General features: G+C 41.6%; 1 protein-coding gene across 5 annotated transcripts in view; it reads left to right on the forward strand.

Annotated features, from left to right (window-relative positions):
- Positions 1 to 12,658: 12,658 nt before the first annotated feature.
- Positions 12,659 to 23,081, forward strand: part of LOC122740207 (zinc finger protein 420-like) — a 34,577-nt gene continuing 24,154 nt past the window's right edge. Inside the window, exons 1-3 of one of the 5 annotated variants that reach the window (XM_043982114.1) lie at positions 12,659 to 12,777; positions 16,484 to 16,785; positions 19,044 to 19,129. In XM_043982114.1, coding sequence (XP_043838049.1) covers positions 16,752 to 16,785; positions 19,044 to 19,129 — 120 coding nt within the window. In that variant the 5' untranslated portion in view covers positions 12,659 to 12,777; positions 16,484 to 16,751. Of the gene's footprint in view, positions 12,778 to 13,710; positions 13,780 to 16,483; positions 16,786 to 19,043; positions 19,130 to 23,081 lie in introns of those variants that run through there. The other 4 variants (XM_043982116.1, XM_043982115.1, XM_043982117.1 and 1 more) reach the window with 4 other exon arrangements.

Below are 23,081 nucleotides of genomic sequence, written 5' to 3' on the forward strand. Positions count from 1 at the left end.
AAAGATTCATACAGATGAAAAGCCTTATCAGTGTAATGAATGTGGGAAAGCCTTCATCAGTAATCAACAACTATCATGACATCGAAGAATTCATGATGGAAGTCCTATGAATGTGATGGCTGGGAGAAGCCTTGTAGTAGTAATACGTACTTAACTTTATATCCAAGAATCCCATCTTAGAGGGAAGCCCTATAATGTAACAATGTGGCAAAGTCTTCATTAATAATAATAATAATAATAATTTAATTCAGGATCAAAAAAATTCCATCTTGGAAAAAAACCTCTATAAATGTAATGAATGTGGAAAAGCATTCAGTACTAATAGCTACTTAACTGTACATCAAAGAATTCATACAGGAGAGAAACCCTATAAATGTAAGGAATGTGGCAAAACCTTCAGGCCAAAATTCTTCACTTCTGCAGCATCAGAGAATTCATACTGGAGAGAAACCCTATAATTGTAATGAATGTGGGAAGGCTTTCAGTCAAAGTTCATCCCTTATGAAACATCTGGTCATTCATACTGGAAAGAAACCCTACAAATGTAATGAGTGTGGGAAAGCATTCAACATTAACAAATATTTATCACAACACCAAAGAACTCATACTGGAGAGAAACCCTATAATGTAATAATGTGGGAAGGCTTCAGCAGTACTCAGAGGCTCTCAGGACATCCAATGACTCCATGCTGGAGAAAAGCTATAAATGTAATGAATGTGGGAAAGCCTTCTCTTCCAATTCTAGATCTGAAGCACATAAGGCAATCATTCTGGAGAGGGACCTGTTTAAATATAATGAATTCAGGAGAGGCTTTACATTAGAATCAAGACCCATACAGTATGAATGTGAAGCCATACTAGGAAGAAATCTTAAGAAATAAATGAGTGTGTGAAAGCCTTCTGCAGAAAGGGAAACCTTAATACATGCAGAGAAAACTCCAGGCTCATGAGAAACCTTTTTAGTGTAATGAATATAGAAAAACTTGATTGAAATGTTAAAGAATGTGACTTAACTGCTTCAAGTGTGCATTGAACTCATGAAATGTTGTAAAGGCTTTGTATAAGCAACATAGTATAACACTGTGTTTTCATATTGAAAATAAATTTTTGGGTAATGAATGTATCAAACTTTTGAATCAAAGGACCATTAGACACATAATACTAGAGAGGAAACTATTAAATATAATTAATGTTAGAAAGCATTCAAGTTGAATCAGACCTTTATACATAGAGAATTTAAAATCATATCATAGAGGATTAAAATTATTTTCCAGAAAGATCAGCTAGAGAAAAGAACTACAAATTATCAGATATACTGATGAGATTCTTTTTTTTTTTTTTTTTTTTTTTTAGTGAGGCAATTGGGGTTTAAGTGACTTGCCCAGGGTCACACAGCTAGTAAGTGTCCAGTGTCTGAGGCCGGATTTGAACTCAGGTACTCCTGAATCCAGGGCCGGTGCTTTATCCACTGCACCACCTAGCTGCCCCCGAGATTCTTTTTGAATAAAATTTGCAGTTCCTGAGAGAACTCATACTAAAGATTAACTGTGCATTTATTATATTGGAATAATGGTTTGAAAAGTTACACAAAATCACAAATTTGCAGAGTTAGAGCAGACCTCAGAAAACATATAGTCCAAAATTGTCTGAAAAAGATTTCCTTATTACACCATACAAATCATCATCATCAACCTTTGTTCTTTAACGTGGAGGGACCTAGTGGTTCCCTCCACTTTCCAATAGTGCCCATTATTAGGAAGTTTTTCCTTATATCAAGCCTAAATTTGCCTCTTTGCAATTTCCATCCCTTTTTCCTACTTACACTCTCTGGGCCCAAGAGAACACAGCCAAATCCTTCTGCCTGTGAGAAACCATCATATACTTGAAGTCAGCTATGATAGCCTGTTTTCAATTCTTCAGATAAAATACCCTCAGTTTATCTTCACATATTATGGACTAACACACAATTCACCATTTAGCTTACTTTCCTCCAGACTCCTTAAGCTTATCAGTGTCTTTCCTAAAATATGGTATGCAAATCCTATGACAAAATTCTAAATGTACTCTGACTAATGTGTACATTCGCAATACTCTCACTCCTGGTCTTATTTCTCTCCTAATGTAGCCCCTAAGACTGAATTTTCTGTTTTGGCTGCCCTTACACTCTTTGACTCCCTCATGAGCCTGTCATCCACTAAAATTCCAGATGTTTTTCTTATGTTCTACTTCTAGCTGTCCCTTTACCTTGTACTTATGCAGTTGATATTTTGAACTCAACTGTAAAATTTTCCATTTATTATTTCAGCATAGTCAGTTTGGTCCAGTGCTGTTGGAAGTTGAGATCTTTTTGAATCCTGACTGTGATTAGCTGTCCCTGCCACATTTGTATCAGCTGCAAATTTGATGAGCATGGCACATACACCTTAATTAAACTATTAGTTAAAATACTAAACATGAGTGTCTAGCAGAGATCTCAGGAACATTGCACCCAAAAATCTCCTTCCATGATGGCTTAATAATTAGTGCCTACTATGTTCCAGGTGCTCTGCTAAACATTTTATAAAGTGTATCTTATTGGATCTTCATAACTCTCCTGGGAGGTACATGCTATTATTACCCTCTTTTTACAGGTAAGAAAACAGGCAAAGAGGTTTAGTGCCTAAGAACACACAGTTAAGAATCTGAGGATTTGAATTTAGATCTTCTTGATTTCATGTCCAGTTTTGTATCTACGACACCACCTAGCTGCTCTCAGATTATGCCCACTGACATAAAGTCATTATTCAACATGGGAGACAAAGTGTCAGATTGTGTTACCAGCTGCAGTGTTGTTAGTTGCCTTGAGAGAGAAGAATGACTAAATTCTCCTTATGTCTATCTTTCTATTACTACCCAGGTTAGAGTATTCTAGGTGCTAGAGGAGATTAAATGAAACATGGTTCATGGCTGCATGTAGCTCACAGGATCCAGAGAGGAGGCAGGAGACATGACATGTGCATGTGTCATATATGTAATACAAAATATTACAGCTAATAAAAAATGTTACATGAGGTGCATGCTGACTGAGAGGGGAATTCAAGGACATCATTGCCTGAGTCCCAACTTCTCATGTAAAGGAGAGGGGCATTTGACTTCCATAGAAAGCATAACCCATAACCAAACCTCTCAGACAGTAAGATTTCTAGGATGGAACCCACTTTGAGAGGTGCCATGTCATCAACTCCAAAGTTTCAGATTTCTTGAGTTTGGGAGTTCCTGGGATTGGGTCTTCCAGAGTAGTGATGTCAGACTCAAGTAGAATTGGAGCCACTCAATAGTACATAAGGATCTGTGCTGGTTGCATGATGACTTAAAGAAACCACAGGAACGTTATGTTCTATTGTATTTGTATTTGTTTTGTTAAATTTCCAAGTGCAGTTTAATCTTGTTTGGACAACACTCTGTTGTAGTGTGTTTTGACACTTCTGTTGTAAAGAGAGGTTTCTTGATGCATCCTACTGTTGGTTGAAGGAAAAAAGTCCCCTATGGTTCCTGTGCATGAGCATCCTTCGTATCTGGGATGCAAAGTTGCACTCCAGAAGTCAGAAGAGGTTGAGACTACCGGTAGTGTGCAGCTATTGTGGATCTCTCTGATTTTGACATTATTTTGTAAAGTGTTTGCCCTTCTGATGCCACCTGTATTTGTGAAAAAGTATACCTCAAGAAAGATGACTTGTTGGTCCTTTTCTTACCAGGCCATTTCAGTAAATAGCTTTTGTTCCTTTACTGACAACTGAAAAGGTAACACATTGTTTGGGGCTTGTTTGGAAATACAAATGCAAGAAGAAAGATAGTCCATGCCCTCAAGGAGTTTACATTTCAAAAATTTTAATTTGATTTACAAAATAATTTCTAAGCAATGTAAAAATATTTTTAGTTCCAAATTTTCTCCCAACCTCCCTTCCTTTCCCCCCTCCTGAAGCCAGCAAACAATCTGATATAAGTTATACATTACAATCATGTTAAACATATTTCCACATTAGTCATGTTGCAAGAGAATCAGAACAAAAGGGAAAAAATTCAAGAAAGAATAAACAACAGCGACAACAAAGCAACAACAAAAATGGAAATAGTATGCTTCAATCTGCATTCAGACTCCTTAGGTCTTTTTCCAAAAGTGGAGAGCATTTTCCACTATAAGTCTTTTGGCATTGTCTTGGATCATTGTATTGCTGAGAAAAGTTAAGTCTATCACAGTTAAGTCTATCATCACATAATGTTGTTGATACTGTATACAATGTTCTCTTGGTTCTGCTTATTTCACTCAGCTTCAATTCATGTCTTTCAAGGTTTTTCTGAAATCCATCTGCTTATCATTTCTTACAGAACAATAGTATTCCATTACATTCACATACCACAACTTATTAACCTCAATTCTTGGAAATCCCCTCAGTTTCCAATTCTTTGCCACCGCAAAAAGAGTGGCTATAAATATTTTTGTACATGTGGGTCCTTTTCCCTTTTTCATGATCTCTTCGGAATATAGATCTAGTCGTGGTATTGCTGGGTAAAAAGGTATGCACAATTTTATAGCCTTTTGTGGTTGGTTCCAAATTGCTCTCCAGAATGGTTGGATCAATTCATAGCTCTACCAACAATGCATTAGTGTTCTAATTTTCATATATCTTCTCCAACGTTTATCATTTTCCTTTTTTTGTCATTAGCCAATTGGATAGGTGTGAGGTGGTACCTTAGAGTAGTTTTAAATTGTATTTCTCTAATCAGGAGTGATTGAGAACATTATTTAATATGGGTGTAAGAGATACACTTTTTTGACATCGGCCTATGTGGAAATTTGTTTTGTTGTACCATGCAGCTACATATTGAGGGGTTTTAAAAATTATTATTCACTTAGTCGATAGAAGGGAAATGGGAAAGACAGTTCAATTTAAAAAGAAAAACAAAGGATACTATGCTATTATATACCACATTTCATTTTTTTTAATTTCATTTTTTTCTCAATGAATAAGTATCTATCTTCTTTGTCTCCCCCTAGACAAAACAAACCCTATAACACATACAAAGTCAAGGAACACAAATCTTTACTGGTCAAATCCATACATTTGTGTCTCACCCTACATATCTAGTTAATCATTTCTCTGTCAGTAAGCTGACAACATTCTGAATCATCAGGCCTCTAAAATCATGTTTGATCATTTCACTGCTTGAAAGCAGTGAAAAATTATTTATGTTTATAATGCTGTTGAGCATAAAATGTTCTCCTGGTTCTGTTCACACTACATTTATTTCATTATAGTTTATTACTTTGAACTGTTGTTGCTCTGAATTAAAACTCAGGCACTAAAACACATGACCAAAGAGAAATGGAGAAAATTCATTGCCCCCCGCCCTTTTTTCCCCCCAGAGAAATGAGGGTTAAGTGACTTGCCTAGGGTCACACAGCTAGTAAGTATCAAGTGTCTGAGGCTGGATTTGAGCTAAGGTCCTTCTGAGTCCAGATTGTGTTACCAGATTGTGTTATCCACTTCGCCACCTAGCTGTCCCCTCATTGCCTTATTTTGCTACTAAATTTTTTTTCCCAATGCAATGCCTTATCGAGGGAGGGTTGCTACTCATCTTATTGTTACTATGAATGAATAGGGAATGTTTATTGAAAAGAATCTAAGTACGCAGTATTTAAAATAGATACCATTTTTATTTTTAAACCATTGTATTACATATGCTATGTAAGAAAATAGAATTTAAGGAAGTAGAGGACTACACCTGATAATTCTTCAGTTAGCTAAGGCTGATTGCCAATGACCAACACTCCTCTCCTTCCCCCACACCATACTCTGGTCATACAAACTTGTCTGTTGGCAGCTCTATGTCTTTGTATATAACTTTGTATATGACTTCACATAGAGTGGGTGCCATGCTTGGAATATTTGCCTCCTGATTTCTTTCTTTTTGAGCCCCTAACTTCCTTTAAAATCTCTAATGTGCTACCTCCTTCAACAAGTGTTTCACAATTTTCCTCATTCTTAGTTTCTCCCCTCCTATGTGCGACGGTGTTTGGTGTTTCACTATTGAGGGGTAAAGAGTAAGCTATCTGTGTACCTGATAGCCTATCACTAGCATTTATTATTTGCTTCCTATGTGTCACTTCCTGTGCTACATTTGGGGGAAAAATGCAAATATAAAGTAGTCTTTCTAAGGCATGTTTCCATGACATGGCAGAGAGGCTTTTGAGAACTGTCATACTTAACCACTATCTACTTCTGGTCAATTATGTGGGGACAAATTCATCCAATGTAACCTAGAAGGATTGATTAGGAACATGAAGTCTTGGACTGAAAAACAAAGAAGCTACATACCTCAAATCCTGAAGAGTACAAGTGGTGATTTCATTTTACTGCTGTTTGAAGGCAGAGAATTAATAAGAGGGAAGAAGCATAGGAAATGAACATCTGGCTAAGAAGATGATATGAAAGAATGTGATTTAGATCTCTTTATCTTTGCATAAATATATGATTGATTAGCTCTTGGCCTTTAGCATGAGATGGAATGTGCCCAACAATGACCTATAAAAATAGACTTGCTTTTAGTTTGTCTAGATCCAATCAAGAGACAGTAAAATAGAAAAAGTTGAGAAAAACAATTGTCCATGTAAATCTGAAAAGCTTGGTATTATGATAAACAGAAACAAAATAGGAATTAATATGAAGAAGAATGATTATAATAATAGCTACCACTTTTATTGTGCATTAAGATTTACAGAGTACATAAATTATATAGAAGACAGATCTATAAAACAAGGACCTGGTTTTATTAAAAAAAAAAAACCTAATAAGACAGATAAACCATTGGTTAATTTGATTGAAAAAATAAAGGAGAAAATCAGATTGCCAGTATCAAAAATGAGAAGGGTGAACTCACCTCCCATGAAGAGGAAATTAAAGTAATTATGAACTATTTTGCCCAATTGTATGCCTATAAATTTGACAACCCAAGTGAAACTGATGAATATTTATAAAAATATAAATTTCTCAGATTAACAGAAGAGGACATAATACTTAACAAGCCAACAGTGAATTCCCTAAGAAAAAATCTCGAGGATCAGATAGGCTCACAAGTGAGTCCTACCAAACATTTAAAGAATGTTTAATTCCAATGGTATATAAACTATTTTGAAAAATAAGTGGAGTCCTACAAAATTAATTTTATTACAAAAATATAATGCTGGTACCTAAATCAGGAAGAACTAAAACAGAGAAAGAAAACTATACACCAATTCCCCTAATGAATATTAATGCAAAATGTTTCAATAAAATACTAGTAAGAAAATTACATCATTATATCACAAGGATCCTGCATTATGACCAAGTGGGATTTATACCAGGACTGAAGGGTTGGTTCACTATTAAGAAAACTATCAGCATAATTGATCACATCAATAATAAAACAGTAGAAATTATATGATTTTCTCAATAAATGCAGAAAAAGCTTTTGACAAAATCTAACACTCATTCTGATTAAAACTCTAGAAAGCATAGGAATAAGTGTAACCTTCCTTAAGATAAGTAGTATCTATCTATTTTCTTTTCTTTCTTTTTTTTTTTTTTTTGGTGAGGCAATTGGGGTTAAGTGACTTGCCCAGGGTCACACAGCTAGTAGTAGTATCTATCTAAAACCATTATAATCTAGAATCCTTTCCAGTAAGATCAGGGGTGAAACAAGAATGCCCAATTATCACCACTATTACTCGATGTTATTCTAGAAATGCTAGCTATAGCAATAAGAGAAGAAAAAGAAATTGAAGGAATTAGAATAAGCAGTAAAGAAACAAAACTATCACTCTTTGCAGATGATATACTTGGATAATCCTAGAGCCAACTAAAAAACTAATTGAAATAATTAACTTAAGCAAAGTTGCAGAATATAAAATAAAACCACATAAATCATCAGCATTTCTATATATAACCAACAAAGCCCAGCAGCAAGGGATAGATAAATTCCATTTAAAAGAACCATAGATAATATAAAAATGTTGAGTCTACCTACCCAGACAAACCCAGGAATTATATGAACACAATTGCAAAACACTTTTTCACAAAAATAAAGACAAATTTAAACAAATAGAAAAATATAAATTGTTCATGGGTAGACTGAGCCAATTGTACCATAGCAATCAAACTACCAAAAATTATAGAGCTAGAAAAATGATAAAATTCAAACAAAAGGTCAAGAATATCAAGGGGATTAACAGGAAAAAATGCAAAGGAAGGTGGTCTATCCCTTATACAGTACTTGACAATATTATAAAGCAGCAATCATGGAATCTATTATTGGCTAAGAAAGTGGTGGATCAGTGGAATAGATTAGGTACACAAGACACAGTAGTAAATGACCCTAGTAACCTAGTATTTGATAAACCCGAAGACTCCAGCTTTTGGGAAAAGAACTCATTATTTGACAAAAACTGCTGTGGAAAATGGAAACAGTATGAAAGAAACTAGATATAGACCAACAACTTACACCATATAACAAGATAAGGTCAAAATGGGTAAATGATTTATATATAAAGGGTGAGACCATAACCTAATTAGGAGAGCATGGAATAGTTGACCTGTCAGATCTATAATGAAAGGAAGAATTTAGGACTAAACAAGATAGAGAACATTACAAGATGTAAAATGGATAATTTGGATTATACTGAATTAAAGAGGTTTTGCACAAACAAAACCAATACAACCAAGATTAGAAAGAAAGCAGAGAGCTGGGAAACAATTTTTACAGCAAATGTCTCTGATAGAGGCCTTCTTTTCTCAAATATATAGAGAACTGAGTCAATTTGTAAGAATATAAGTGATTTCCCAAGTGATAAATGGTCAATGAATATGAACAGGCAGTTTTCAGATTAAGAAATCAAAGCTATCTTTCATCATATGAAATAATGCTCTAAATCTTTCTTACTGGAAAAATGCTAATTAAAACAACTCTGAGGTACCACCTCACACCTACCAGATTTTCTAATGTGACAGAAAAGAAACAGGATAAATGTTGGAGGGGATGTGGGAAAATTGTGACAGTAATACAATGTTGTTGGAGTTGTGAACTGATCCAGCCATCTGGAGAGCAATTTGGAACTATACCCAAAGGGTAAATAAAGTATACATTTCCTATATTTATAGCAGGTTTTTTTTTTTTTGGTGGCAAAAAATTAGAAATTGAGGGGATGCTCATCAGTTGCAGAATGGCTGAACAAGTTGTGGCATATGAATGTAGTGGAATACTATTGTGCTATAAGAAATGATGAGCAGGCAGATTTTAGAAAAACCTTGAAAGACTTAACATGAAGCTGATGCAAAGTGAAGTGAGCTTCCGCTCACCAGGAGAACATTGTACATGGTAACAGAAACATTTTACAATGATCAACTGTGAATGACTTAGCTGTTTTCAGCAGTACAGTGATCCAAGACAGTTCCAAAGGATTCATGAGGGAAAATGCTATTCACATCTAGAGAAAGAACTGATGGAGTCTGAATGGAGGTCAAAGCATACTATTTTCACTTTATTTTTGTTTTCTTTTGGTTTCCTCTTTTACAACATGAATAATGTGGAAATATATATCAGGACCTACTAGACCCAGATGACTCTAGAGGAGAGAATGAGGTTGGTGACCTTAACAGCCCTGCCTCACTTAAATCAAATTGAGTGCAAGTCAGAACATCACCCCAGTGTCAAGGTCCTCTTCAAGAACAAAGGACAAACATGATTGCACACATATAATCTATATCAAATTGCTTACTGTCTAAGCAAAGGGTAGGAGAGAGAAGGAGGGAGAAATTTTGGAACTTAAAAGTTTAAAAAATTTTTTTTAATGTTCTGAAATTCCTTATTAATTTCATAATTTTTCTTCAGATTTTTTTTTGTAAATAGTATTTTATTTTTTCCAATTACATGTAAAGATAGTTTTCAACATTCTTTTTTTGGCGGGGCAATGGGGGTTAAGTGACTTGCCCAGGGTCACACAGCTAGTAAGTGTCATGTTTCTGAGGCTGGATTTGAACTCAGGCCCTCCTGAATCCAGGGCCGGCGTTCTATCCACTGACCCCCTCGACATTCATTTTTTATAAGATTTTTGAGTTCCAGTTTTTCTCCTCTCCTCTTCCCCCTCCCCAAGATGGCAAGCAATCTGATATAGGTAAAAACATTTTTTTAATGAATTTTAAAACAAACTCTCAAAGGAAAAAAATTTACAAGTGAAGCATATTCACAAAGTACAAATAATACCAACACTATATAAACTATTTGTAATAACAAGGAGGTATCCTCCCAATTTCTATGAAACAAATATGGTTTTGATGCCTAAACAAGGGAGAAACAAAATAGCAAAAGTATATTATAGACCAATACACATAATGAACACAAAAATTTTAAATAAAATGTTATCAAAGTATGGTACAATATGCTAGAAAGATTATACACTATAACAAGCTTGAACTTACATCATGTGTGCATGGTTGGTTCAACATAAGGAAGACGATATGGCAAATCAAATTAAGAATAGAAATAATAAAATCCACATAGATGCTAGAAAGACTTTTGACAAATTCCATGATTTTTTTCTATTAAAACCTCTAGAAATCATAGGAATAAATAGATCTTTCCCTTATGTAGTAAATGATATGTCTAATTCAAGAGCAAACATTACATATAATGGAGAAAAGGTAGAATTCTTTTTAATAAGTTCAAGTTTAAAATCAAGGATGCCCATGATCACCTACTACTTAACATAGGGTAAAATTTGTCACCTGTAACAATAATAGAAAAAAAGAGAGCAATTGGAGGAATAAGCACAGGAAAAGAAGAAATAAAATCATCATTTTATGACGATTTACCTAGCAAACCCTAGAGTCTACAAAAAAATTAATTGAAGCAGTAAATTAAGAAGTTGAAAGGATATGAAATAAATCCACATTAATTATTAGCATTTCAAACCCAGCAGGAAGAGCTTGAAGTAAAAAGTCTTCTCAGTTTTAGGTGTTGGACAATGCCACCTCCCCTGTCCCCCAGTCCCCCAGTTGTTCCAGCCATGGCAACCTTGGAGTAAGGATTCCAGTACATTGCAGCCAGCCAGCCTGGCATAGAAAAGCAAGGTTGTCTCCATGTTAGTTGATTTGGGCATGCCAAAACTGCCCTGCCAAGCATTAGCCTTGGATAACTCCTTCACTCCTATATGGTAGAGATCAATTGCTTGCCCATTCTGAATGGGTCCACTACAAATTTGTTACACAACCTCAACTGGGTCCTCCCTACTCCTGGGCAATCCTACTATGCATCCCATGTCAACTCACTATCCTACTCTCCACAGGGGCGCTTCCAAACCCCCCATGATTCCCACTTTCCCCCACTCTTTCAGATGAGAACCCTGCCTCATATTTTACATTAGAAATTGAGGCCATTTGTTGTCAGCTCCTTCTCTTCCTCATTTCCTGTCACTCTATAGCCTTCTGCCACTCTCTCCTCCTTCACTCCTGTCTCATATGAAGAGGTGGCCTTGCTTCTTACCAAGGCTAACCTTTCTATCTGCTCAAGTGATCCCACTCCACCCCATCTCCAATGGATTGCTCCGTCATCCCCCCACTCTCTCACTTATTTTCAGTTCCTTTTTACTGGTTCATTTCCTCCTGACCATCCTGGTTGATAGACTTTGCTCTTGAGGGCCAAAAATGATGTATGAGCAGTGGGGTGAGAAATGATTCATTTGGACCCCTACTCTCTCCCAATCAATATTAATTACAGTTTGGTATTTTACATAAATCATACAGGGATAATTAGATAAGATAGGATCTTATAGTAGGTCTTTATAACAGGCTTCAAACTTTAATGTAATGGTCACTACTTGTTTACCAGTTATAGTCTCTTGTGTAATTACAAGAAGGCTGACAAAGATCTCTCCACTATGTTTTACTCAAATTCCAAGTTCAAACAGCATGGGCAGGATGCCTTGATTCTTTGGAAAGTCCCCCTACTTATCTTTGTCCCTCTGGACCACTCTCTCTTGTCCAACATGGGCAGATGACCACTTAGTGGAGATTCCCCATGCTTTGCCCAACCTGTGACTCCCCTCTTCCCCCACCTCATCTTCTACAGGAAGCCTTCCCCTACCCCTGTTCCTCCTGTTAATTATTATTATTTTTTTAATCTTGTAAACAGCCTGTTTGAATTTATTTTTTGCTTTTCCTAAGCTCGTAGGGGCAGGGGCTATCTTTTGTCTTTTTTTGTATCGCCAGCGCTTAGCTCAGTTCATGGAACAATAGGCACTTAATAAATGCTTATTGATTGACAGCTACTTAAATGCTCACACGTTGTCTTCCCCTATAAAATATAAAATTCTTTGAGGACAGAGTCAGTTTTCTTTACCTCCAGTGTTCAGCCCCACACAGGGTAAACTATTAGACCTTTATCAAATGGCATACAAACTTAACTGAGAGCTTAAGTGGCTGGCGCAGAAGCAGCTTCCAGACTACGTTTCCCAGAATCTTTCAGGCCGCGGTCTTCTCTTGGGACAAGACTCCATTTCCCCGAATCCACCGGGAGGACCACGTGACATGCGCACGAGCTTCACGCCCAGAATCTGTGTTCGCTCGTCCCGCCCTTCTCCCGAGGCATTCTGGGAGTCGTAGTTTCGGCCTGCTCCCGGGCAGGCGCCGATTCGGCTGCGTGAGCGTTTTCAGCTCGTCTTTTATTTATTTTTCTTGCGCCGCTCCCGGGCCGGTAGGTGGTGAGTGGGTGAGTGTGCGCTCGCGCGTGGGGGCGTACGCGTGTCTCGATGTGCGTTTGTTTGTGTCCTTGTGCCCCTTCCCCTCCTGCCGCCGCCGCCGCCGCCGCCGCCTTCGGCCCCGCAGCCACAGGCCCCGAGAGGCCTCGAACCCCGCACCCGCCGCGCCACCACAAGCTGCGTGTCGGGGGTGGCCTGGAGGGCCTGCCTCAGGTCCGAGCCCCGGCCCCTCCGTGGCCCCGCGGCGTGGCCAGCCCAGCAGGCACCTAGGTACTAGGGAGTCATGGCAGAGTCTGGAGAAGGGGAGTGACCCGCTCCCCCCCTCCCCCTCCCTCCTCCCCCCTTCTCCCTTCCCCCTCCCGCTCCTTTCTTCGTGCAGGTCCTGATTCCCGCATTCAGGTGACCTTTGGCAAGCATTCAGTCTTTCTGAGCCTCAGTTTCCTCTTCTGTAAAGTGGGAACAATAGCGGCGCTCGCCTCCCTGGGTCGCTCGCAGGATCAGGCCCAGCCTTGTAAACTTCACCTGCTGATGTCCCGAGGCTCGGTGGAGCCGGTCGTTAAATCTGCCGCGGGAACCTTGGGTTATCTGCACCCCCCTCCCCCCCTCCGCTCCCCGGAAATCCATCCGTGCGTGATTGACTGTGGGGTGGATCGTCTAGACCCCAGAGGTGGTGGGGAGGGGGCGGGAGGACGTGTGTCCCAGGACGCTCTGGTTTTTGCAGAGCTGCAAGCCCAGCTGCGCCCTGCCTGGGACCGGCTCCGGCCGTTTAGAAAACGAATTGTTCTTAATCATGAACTTAAACGTCACCAGACAGGACCCAAAGGTCAAAAAAGCGCAGGGTTTGTTACTCGGGCGTTTGTTTTTTAAAAAAGGTGTGGACGGCATCGGATGTGGTAGTCACAAGGTTGCCCCTGCTTGCTTGTGGGCTCCCTCCCTGGCCGAGGGTGGGCTTCGTGCCCGGGACAGGCGGCCCACCGCCTTGAGCTCGGCTTGCAGCCTCCCAGATGGACCAGGTGCGAGCCCCGGGCTTCCGGACCCTGCCCTCCCCAGGAAGCTCCAGGTGTAGATTTGTGGATTTCACCCAGCCCGATGCTGCGGACTCGGCCGCTGGGACACGCAGGGAGGCAGAAGACAGCCAGAGACGCAGACAGGCTGTAGACAGGCTAAAGTGGGCACGATCAGCGGGGAGGGCACCGACTTTAAGAGGGAGCGGTCTGGAAGGGCTTCTCGTAAAGGGTGGAGCCTGGAGGAAGCCTGGAGGTGGAGGACAGGGCAGAGCATTCCAGGCATGGGGAATGGCAGATGCAAATACGTGGCGTCCGGAGATGGAGAGTCTTGTTCAAGGAATCGCAAGTGGGCTTTTGTGACTAGATCACTGGGTCTGTGTTGGGGAATGAGGCAAACGAGACCGGGAAGGTAGGAGGCAGCAGCATCCGGAGGAGCTTGGGAGGTGGTAGGGAGCCACTGGAGTTTATTGAGTGAGGGGTGGCATAGTTAGACCTGAGCTTTAGGAAAATCACTTTGAGGGGAGGATGGAATGGAGGGGCAAGCCAGACCCTTCCCCCCCCCCCCCAATTGCAGTCATCCAGGTGTGAGGTGATGAGGGTCTGCATCAGGTGGAGAACAGGGGACGGAAGGGGGCACTTGCATCTCTTGAAGATTAAAGCAAGCAGAGATGTTTCTTGCTCAGGGCCCTCCTTGCCTCCGTCTGCACGGCTGGGATTTCTGCAGGCTTCTCACCAGCTTCTGTTCTAATCCTGGACTGAAGGGAGGAATTCTCAGGCCTTTCTCTTGAGTTTTATTTAAGCCCGTCTTTGATATGATGCCCTTTTTCATCTTTGCTGGGCTGTTGCATGGGGCAACTGAACCAGACTGGAACCTTCTGGAAGAGGATTGATTTTATGTGTATATGCACATATTACAGAGATGTCAACACACTTATATTCAGCTGTATACACACGTACACACATATATGCACATATAAATAAAATCCTCCAGCAAAACAACTCTCAAGGCATGGAATATACACACATACGTACATACATACATGCACCCATACGTATAGGTACATGCGTGGAACATGCATGTATGCATGCACATGTATATATAAGCCTACATCTGTGCTCACATATACACATATTAAGTTGTGATGAGTATTAAGAGTCTAATGTCTTTAATGCTTCGTTATGACGTCCATATAACCCTGGGTTCTTGAAGGCACTGCCTACCCAGTCACAGAGGATGTTGGGATGGCTTGGGGGACAGATTGCAATCAGATCTTCAGAACCCTTCCTGGCTGATTGAGGGGAGGACCACCAGGGACTTGTCAGTCCCATCTTCCCTGGGTATGGGCTTGAGCCCTCATCTCTTCATGTCTTAGCCCCTGTTCTTTTTCCTGCATTCGACTCTCAGCTCCCTGAGGGCAGGTACTGGGTCACTTTTGTCTTTGAATGCTGGTCTTATTTGCTGGGCCACCTAACAGGAATCTGTTAATGGGGGGAATTGAAGTGAATTGAAATGCACAGTCTCCATCCTTGAGGCTCCATACAGGCATAATTAATTTGCATTTATGATGACTTGTATTCCTCTTTGTCCACTGACTTTCCCATGCTATCCCATGGGTATGGAGACTGTACGTTTTATTTTCTATCTCCTCTGGCACTTACTGCTTTGGAAGAGGGGGCGTCCAGTGTATCATCATTTACGTGTCGTATATATATGTGTGTGTGTGTGTGATATGACACATAAATACTGACACTGAATATATATGTCAGTTACAGTCACAGTATAGACAGTGCATTTACATGCATGGGGGCATATCTACATATACTCTGTGTGTGTGTTAGATGTTTATGTATATCTAAGTATGTACATATACTTCTATCTTTCTGTCCATCCATCCATCCACCTATCTGTCTGTCTACTTACCTCATCCTGGGATTTCAGATGTGGAAGAGACCTTCAAGATGATCTGTAGACACTCTTCCTTTTAGATATAGGGAGAACATAGAGTTTGTATTTGTCTTCTCTCTAACCCAACTAGGCTGTTCAATGTTTCTAAGTCCCTGAAATCAGCGGACCGACTCCTATGCTGCTACAAAATCCCCGTTGGTTTGATCGGCCTCTAGGATCTTTTCTCAGCTGAGGTCTTGTGCCCTCTTCAGGGACAGTGGCTCCAAGCTTATCTACTGAATTCTAGGGAGCTTGTGATCTGCTGTGCCCACTCCCCCCAAAGTAACAGGTTCCTAAAGGAAAAGCAGTGTATTTGTAATCCCCTACCAACAGTCAGTTGTTGTCCCTGCAGAGATGGGGGTCATGTACCTCACCAGGCTGGCTGGGTGCCTCTGGGTAACTCTAAGACCATACAATGCAGATAAAGTTCTAAACCTCCCCAGAAGAGGGGATTTCCTGACCTCAGAATTTTCTAACCCAGTGAAATCACAAGGACAGTCGTCTCTTTGTGAAGTGTTGCTGTGGATGAGGTGCACATTAAGTACTTATGGTTCTGGATCGCCGCTGGGCTGACCTTTGTCCTGGAGTGTAAGCCCTTCGGCACTGGGCAGGGGCTGGTGGGGTGTCTTGTAAAGATTTATTGGTTGGTTGGATGGTGAGTGGGCAAAGTTTACTGTGTCCCCGTTTGTAGGCCGTCTGAGGTATTCCCCAGGTTGGATGGGTAACTGAGGGTGCTGACTTCTTTCCTCTTTCTCCTGGTCCCAGCAGCCTTTTGTGGAGTCTACAAGGGCCCATCGTGGGGCCCCAGAGCCCCAGCCCTGCCCCATGGTGATGACATTGGGGGATTTCCCTGAAGGGCTGGAATCCATCCAGGTTGGAACCTAGCTGTCCTGAGACCTTCCTTCAGAACCTCAGTGCAGACGCTGGTGAGAAGAAGCTGCTGGTGTGTATAGGAACCGGCTGATCCTGTGTGAGGACGGGAGACTTAGAGGAGGATCATCACATCCAGGAGACAAGCAAGGAAGGAGCCACTATGAAGGGCTTGGACCCGATGTTGGAGGAGAGAGGTGAGGTGCCTGCTTAGTGCAGCAGGGGATGAGGGCAGTGGCTGGTGGAGCATGGTGACCCCAGGAGAGGCTGGGGCGGCGGCGGCGGTGGTGGTGGTGGTGGATATCCTTTTCCTCAGTCCAGACAAAGGATTTTTTAAAAATTTTGAGGACAACAACAAATCCCCCAATGTTTGTCAGCTCCCAAATGGATGTGGCCACTTTTCTATTTACCATTCCACCGTGTTTTGCTAGGAGTCCACTAAGACCATGAACTCTTTTCTACAGGAACTGGTATTTCCCCCCAATTTGTACTCATTTTTTTCTCCACCCCAAATGTAGCACTTCCCATTTGCCCCTTTACTTTCACCCAGTTAGCCTTGGCCTTTCGTTCTGTTACTGGAGCTTTTGGGTGCCAGTTCTCTGACCTAGAGAATTAAAAATTACTCACCTCCTTATTTTACCTACCTTTACTCCTTTCCAGCCATTGCGAGTGCTTCTGCCCTTGGAGTCAAGCAGAGTAAGTGCAAAGAGCCCCAGGGATGCTGGAAGACAGTTGGCCACTGTTTCCAGGCCAAAGAAGGGTCTGATTAGACCCTTCTCTTCTCTGTCTGTGGAGCCAAGGATCTCAGGAGCCAAGTGGTCTGGCTGATCCCTGAGCCAGTCTCCTCTGGACACTTTTTACATGCTCAGTACTTTCTCTAAACTTTGCTATCAAGAACTGAACACAATATGGCCAATGTAGTTTGACTGGGGCACAGTACTGCCAAACTCCCTTTGAATCTGGTCAGGCTGTTGTGTCTCTCCTCCTGCAGCCCATAGCTCAGTGAGCTTTTTGTAGCCCATGGTCAACCCTGAGCAAACACGCAGCCCATGAAGGGAAGCAGACCTTTGTCACGGGACCCTTTGTTGCGAAAATTTCTAAGTCTGACTAAGAAAAGAAAAGTGAAGTCTCCAAGCTGTAGAAAATAGGTTCATTGAAAGAGGGTACCTGTCTCAGTATAAAGCTGTTCGGGGTGGGGGGTGGGGCACAATGGATAAAGCATAGGACCTTAGTTCAAACCCAGCCTCAGACACTTGACATTTACTAGCTGTGTGACCCTGAGTAAGTCACTTAACCCCCATTGCCCACCCCCCCCCCCAAATAAATAAATAAAATAAAATAAAACAAAGCTGGTCAGGCAGGGGTAGGGCCTGCTAGACCCAGAGCCTGGGGCTCAGCAGGGTTTTATTATTTTTATTTTATTTATTTATTTATTTCATGGGGGCAATGAGGGTTAAGTGACTTGCCCAGGGTCACACAGCTAGCAAGTGTCAAGTGTCTGAGGCCAGATTTTAACTCAGGTCCTCCTTAATCCAGGGCTGGTGTTTTATCCACTGCGCCACCTAGCTGCCCCTCAGCAAGGTTTTATACTCCTACAGGGCTTCCAAGTATTTATATACTACTATTTTTAGACAAACCCTTCCCATTGTATAATATAAATGATACAGAAAGGAGAAATTGAGACACAGTCACTATGATCAAGGTGGTGCACATGGTTCATGAGGATGGAGATATGGACAAAGTTATGCTTGGCAGCCAGCCAATTCAGGGATTTGGTCAAGTTTGTCCCCCAAAGGGGTTATGTTTAGGGTTCTCAGTGCTGATTGGCTCCTTCAGCTTAGAAGATAATATTTTTAGTGTTGTGGTCAACCACAGTGCACCTTGGTCGAATACGTAACCACGATGGAGAGGGACATCCGTTATCCCAGAAAGAACTAAAGAATATTTAGAATACATCAAGGACAGGTTACATGACATCTGTGCTGTGATCACTGACACAGTTAAGTCACTCATATCTAAGGGTTAGGGAAAATCCCCTTCCCACTGTGAGCCTCTGAACCCAAGGATGAAATGTTCGGTCCCTCCCCATTATGTTCCATCATCTCAGGTTCAGAGCTGTCTGCTGAGGGCTTCTTGCTTCTTAGTTCTTTGGCCATCGAGGACGTATGGCGGGCACCAACCTTCCGTGACATCAGCTTCTGCCTCCCTGCCCCCTTCCCTTGAGCTCTGGCCCTGGGGACGTGCTAGGAAAGGTGGGAGGAGGGCAGGGTCTTGGGCACCAGTGTCCATGGTTGTTCTCTCTGACACTGGGAAGAGGTCATTGTGTCACATGCAGGAGATTTGACTTCTGGACTCCCCCCCCCCCCCCCCCCAGTCTGTGCAAGAAATTCTGTCCTGCCGAGTGTAGCAGGTGCAGGTGGGCATTGATCTTCCACTTCACTTTCTTCTCCTCTAGTTCTGGCTTCTCAGGACTCTGGCCAGGAAGTGGGACTCGATGGGGAGGAGAAAATGGCTTCTGAGTTCCTAAAAGCCACGTCTCAGGTGAGTTTGGGAAGCAGCACTTTCCCTGGTCCTTCCTCTTTTGTCTTCACCACACCCATCCAGCCCCCCGCACCTCACCACTACCACCACCACTCTTGGCACTTCTATAGAGCTGAAGTGTGCAAAGTGCTGTATATGTCACACCTCTCATCGGATCCTCACAACAACCCTGGGAAGTGGGTGCTATTATCATCCCCATTTTACAGGTGAGGAAACAGGCCGACAGCGGTGAAGCCACTCGCCACTAGTGTCTGCAGAAGGCTGTGGCACGCTAACCACTGCCCTCCCTCCTGTCTCCAGCCCTCCTCTCTGAGCTCCTTGACTTCTCCACCTTTGAAGAAGAGGGTCTTTTAGGCACCACACGGCCTGGCCCTGTCAGAGGCCCTAAATGTCTCAATCCCATCATATAGTGGGGCCCACCTGGAAATACCCCCCACTTGCTTAATGCCTTACCCTGCTCTCTCCTTCCTGTCAGACATCCACGTGTTCTGTCATTTTGCAGGCACTGCAGTGCTGTAATGGGGCTCTGTAATGTCCAGTCAGGTCCTCCTTTGATTAAGCACTTTGGGTGTGCCAGGCCCTGTGCCAAGTGTCGGAGAGACAAAGAATGACAAAGACTGTGCCTGCCCTCAAGGAGCTCACAGTCTAATGGCATTGTGGGACTGGTCGTTCAGCAGGACAAGTGTCCTGTGTTCCCCCATCCCCCTGCCCCCAGCCCTCAGAGAGATAAGGTCTGTGGTGACCTTTGAGCTACGAGGAGGAGACTTTGGAAAAGTCTGTGGGGGAGCAGAGCAAGAGTCCACAGTGGGCCCTGCCTGAGTGGAGCAGCATCCTTAGCCCTGGTGCCCTGTAGGAGAAGTGGCTGTGAGGGGAGGGATGGGTGATTAAGGAAAGATAGAGGGGGAAGATGCAGACGTAGGCATACAGCTGGATGAGCTCCCAGGTGTGGTCTTTGAGGACTGAGGAAAGATCTGAAAGGTTCACTGTTTCCCCACCGTGTCCTGTCTGATAACAGCTGTTGTGTTTTGTGTTACATTCACTTTTCTTTCTTTTAAAACAAAAACATCTAAGCTCTTTCCTTTATTCTGACTTTGTTTCATTTTAAAATCCATAGTTGATCACAAAGGTTGAGCACTCACTACCTATCTGTCTGCTTGGTCCACGCTGAGCAAAAGGGTGAGGAGCTGGGGGCTAACAGAAAATACATAGAATTTAAATAGGGCTGTGTTCCAAACCTCTAAATGCTCAATATTTGGTGTTTTTCTGACTGGGGCTGTGAACTAATAACATCTTATTAATACTTTTGTGCAATCTAAATTCCCTAAGATACCAGAGGAATTGATATAAGTCATTATATTGTTTCCAGGCTCAAAGCAGGCTGATTGAATCTCTAGCTTCCCAGGAGATAGAAGAGGCAGTGACCCAAGAGAAGGTCATGCCCTGAAGCAGCATAGGGAGGCAGTAGTGATGGGAGGATGCCAGCACCGCCTTTCCAGAAGGGAGGAGGGGGCCAGTGAGCCATCTTTGCCCTCTGCAGCCCTGAAGGCTGTAGGCCTGAGCATGAGCCTTGGCTGGGTCTCACTGAGGTTTATTTTTTCCTTTCCTTCTTTTTTTTTTTTTTTTTTTGGTGGGGCAATGAGTGACTTGCCCAGGGTCACACAGCTAGTAAGTGTCAAAGTGTCAGGCCGGATTTGAACTCAGGTCCTCCTCAATCCAGGGCCGGTGCTCTATCCACTGCGCCACCTAGCTGCCCCTTTCCTTTCCTTCTTATTTTATGAAGTATTGCGGCTTGCCATCCTCTTCTGCTGTAGGGTTTTTGTTTTGTTTTGTTGTTGTTGTTGGGGTTTTTTTTAATCTTTAAGTTAACATTCTAAGTTAGTGTTGTCCTTGTCTGTCTGCCTTTGGCATCCTGGTCAAGGTGCAAGATTTACATTGGATTATTTAGGACATGGTGACTTTGTGTCAGTGTCTGTCCTGTCAATTTTCTGGGATTTTTTTTTGGGTGTAAATAATTTATTACATAAGTTTCAAGATGTTTTAATGCTATATATTCATATATTTAAACTTTCAATTAGATGCAAATTTCATTTTTGCTCTCAAGTTGCTAATCTGACTGTAAGCAGATGGTTGATTTTAAATGCCTCTGAAATCAATAACCAGTCTTTTTCTGCCTATAATTAATGAGCTTTATTTTTTGTGATTTTATATCCCAGTGCACATAAAAGGCACTTAATAAATGCTTATTGGCCAACTGCCAAGTGACCACGATGTCTAGTACCTCCAGGCTCCTTGAGGAAAGTAATCTCTTTATGGGTTAGATGAATTGGTGCATTTACTATCTCTCTAACACAAGTGATTTGGGAGTTACACTCACAGCATTCCTTGACAATAGCAGAAAATTCCACCTGAGATAAGACATCATCAGACGACTCAGACCAGTTGTCATTTAACATGTTGCTTCATCAAAGAGAACCAGTGTAACTGAAGTTTTGTCACTTTCTTAGAGAATCATTTTCTTAAAACCAGCCTGTCCTTTTTTTAACCCCTCCCTTCATATTTTTCTCTTTCCCATGTTCACCTTTGTATCCAGGTGACTGGGTATTATAGCAAATGCTGATTTAATTAGGAGATTCTTTAATTATTTACACATTCTTTCTCTGCCTCTACTGCTCTGACTTGGTTGTTTAGAAGCTATACAGATATAGACATAGACTATCTCTCTCTCTCTCTCTCTCTCTCTCTCTCTCTCTCTCTCTCTCTCTCTTTTGCAGGGCAACGGGAGTTAAGTGCCTTGCCTAGGGTCACACAGCTAGTAGGTGTCAAATGTGTGAGGCTGGATTTGAACTCAGGTCCTCTTGAATCCAAGGCTGGTGCTTTATCCACTGCACCACCTAGCTGCCCCCGACATTGACTATCTCTCTCACACACACACACACACACACACACACACACACACACACACACACACTCACTCACTCACTCACTCACTCACTTTGTTAATCAGTCTTTAGTTTCCTCACCCTACAGTCATCACTAAACAAACATTTCAGTATACAAATAACAAAAAAGATTTTCTATGAGAAAATGAACCAATGGTATGGTAGGAAGTACATTTCTAAGTTTCATTTTCTCACTGTAGTTACCCACTTTTCTCAACAAGCAATTCGTGCTTACCTCTTTATTCACTTTCAGCAATTTCACAATACCGTAATATTTTATTTTCTATAATTGATAATAGATAAAACCCCAAACATTTATGAAACCATGCAAATGCAGCTTATTGTGATATGTATATTTTATCATCTAAGTTTCACTATTTAAAATGTCGCTGACAAATCACGCTCATTGCTGTATATTTATGTATATTCTTGGCTTTTATGTAACTGTGTTCAGTGTCTGCTCTACCATTCTGGCTCCCCAGTCTTCGTTTTACGGTGATCTTTCCAAATTCTTTATTATTCTTTATCATTTTCAGTATTAACTCTATAACAGTGTTGTAAAAACATTAACATATCACAAATTATTCAACTGTTCCCCAACTGTTGGACATTGCTGTTGTTGCCTTTGGTTCTACACTACCAGTACTTCCTAATCCCCCAACCCCATGATCTTTCTTATATCGATAAAATGATATCGTGGTCCTTAATGTAACGATTGGAATAACGCCACCTGCTGGAGACTTACTGTAGAAGAGTTCCGCCCATGAAGCAAAGGTCTTTGAGGGCAAGACCAGGAGTCTTTTCTTTGGCATCAGGAAGTGACGCGGGCTAGTGGGAGGAGGAAGGAAGAGACTGGCGCTCAGTCTCACGCTCTTTCCTTTGGACTCTGGTGGAGAAGGGAGCTAGAAATGTGCTCTCCCTTTAATAGATAGGAATCTAGGCCTTTTTCTCTCTCTTTACCAAATTCTTATTCTCCTTAATAAATGCTTAAAAGTCTAACTCTTGCTAAAGCT

The sequence above is a fragment of the Dromiciops gliroides genome, chromosome 2, assembly GCF_019393635.1.
Source record: "Dromiciops gliroides isolate mDroGli1 chromosome 2, mDroGli1.pri, whole genome shotgun sequence".
NCBI lineage: Eukaryota > Metazoa > Chordata > Mammalia > Microbiotheria > Microbiotheriidae > Dromiciops > Dromiciops gliroides.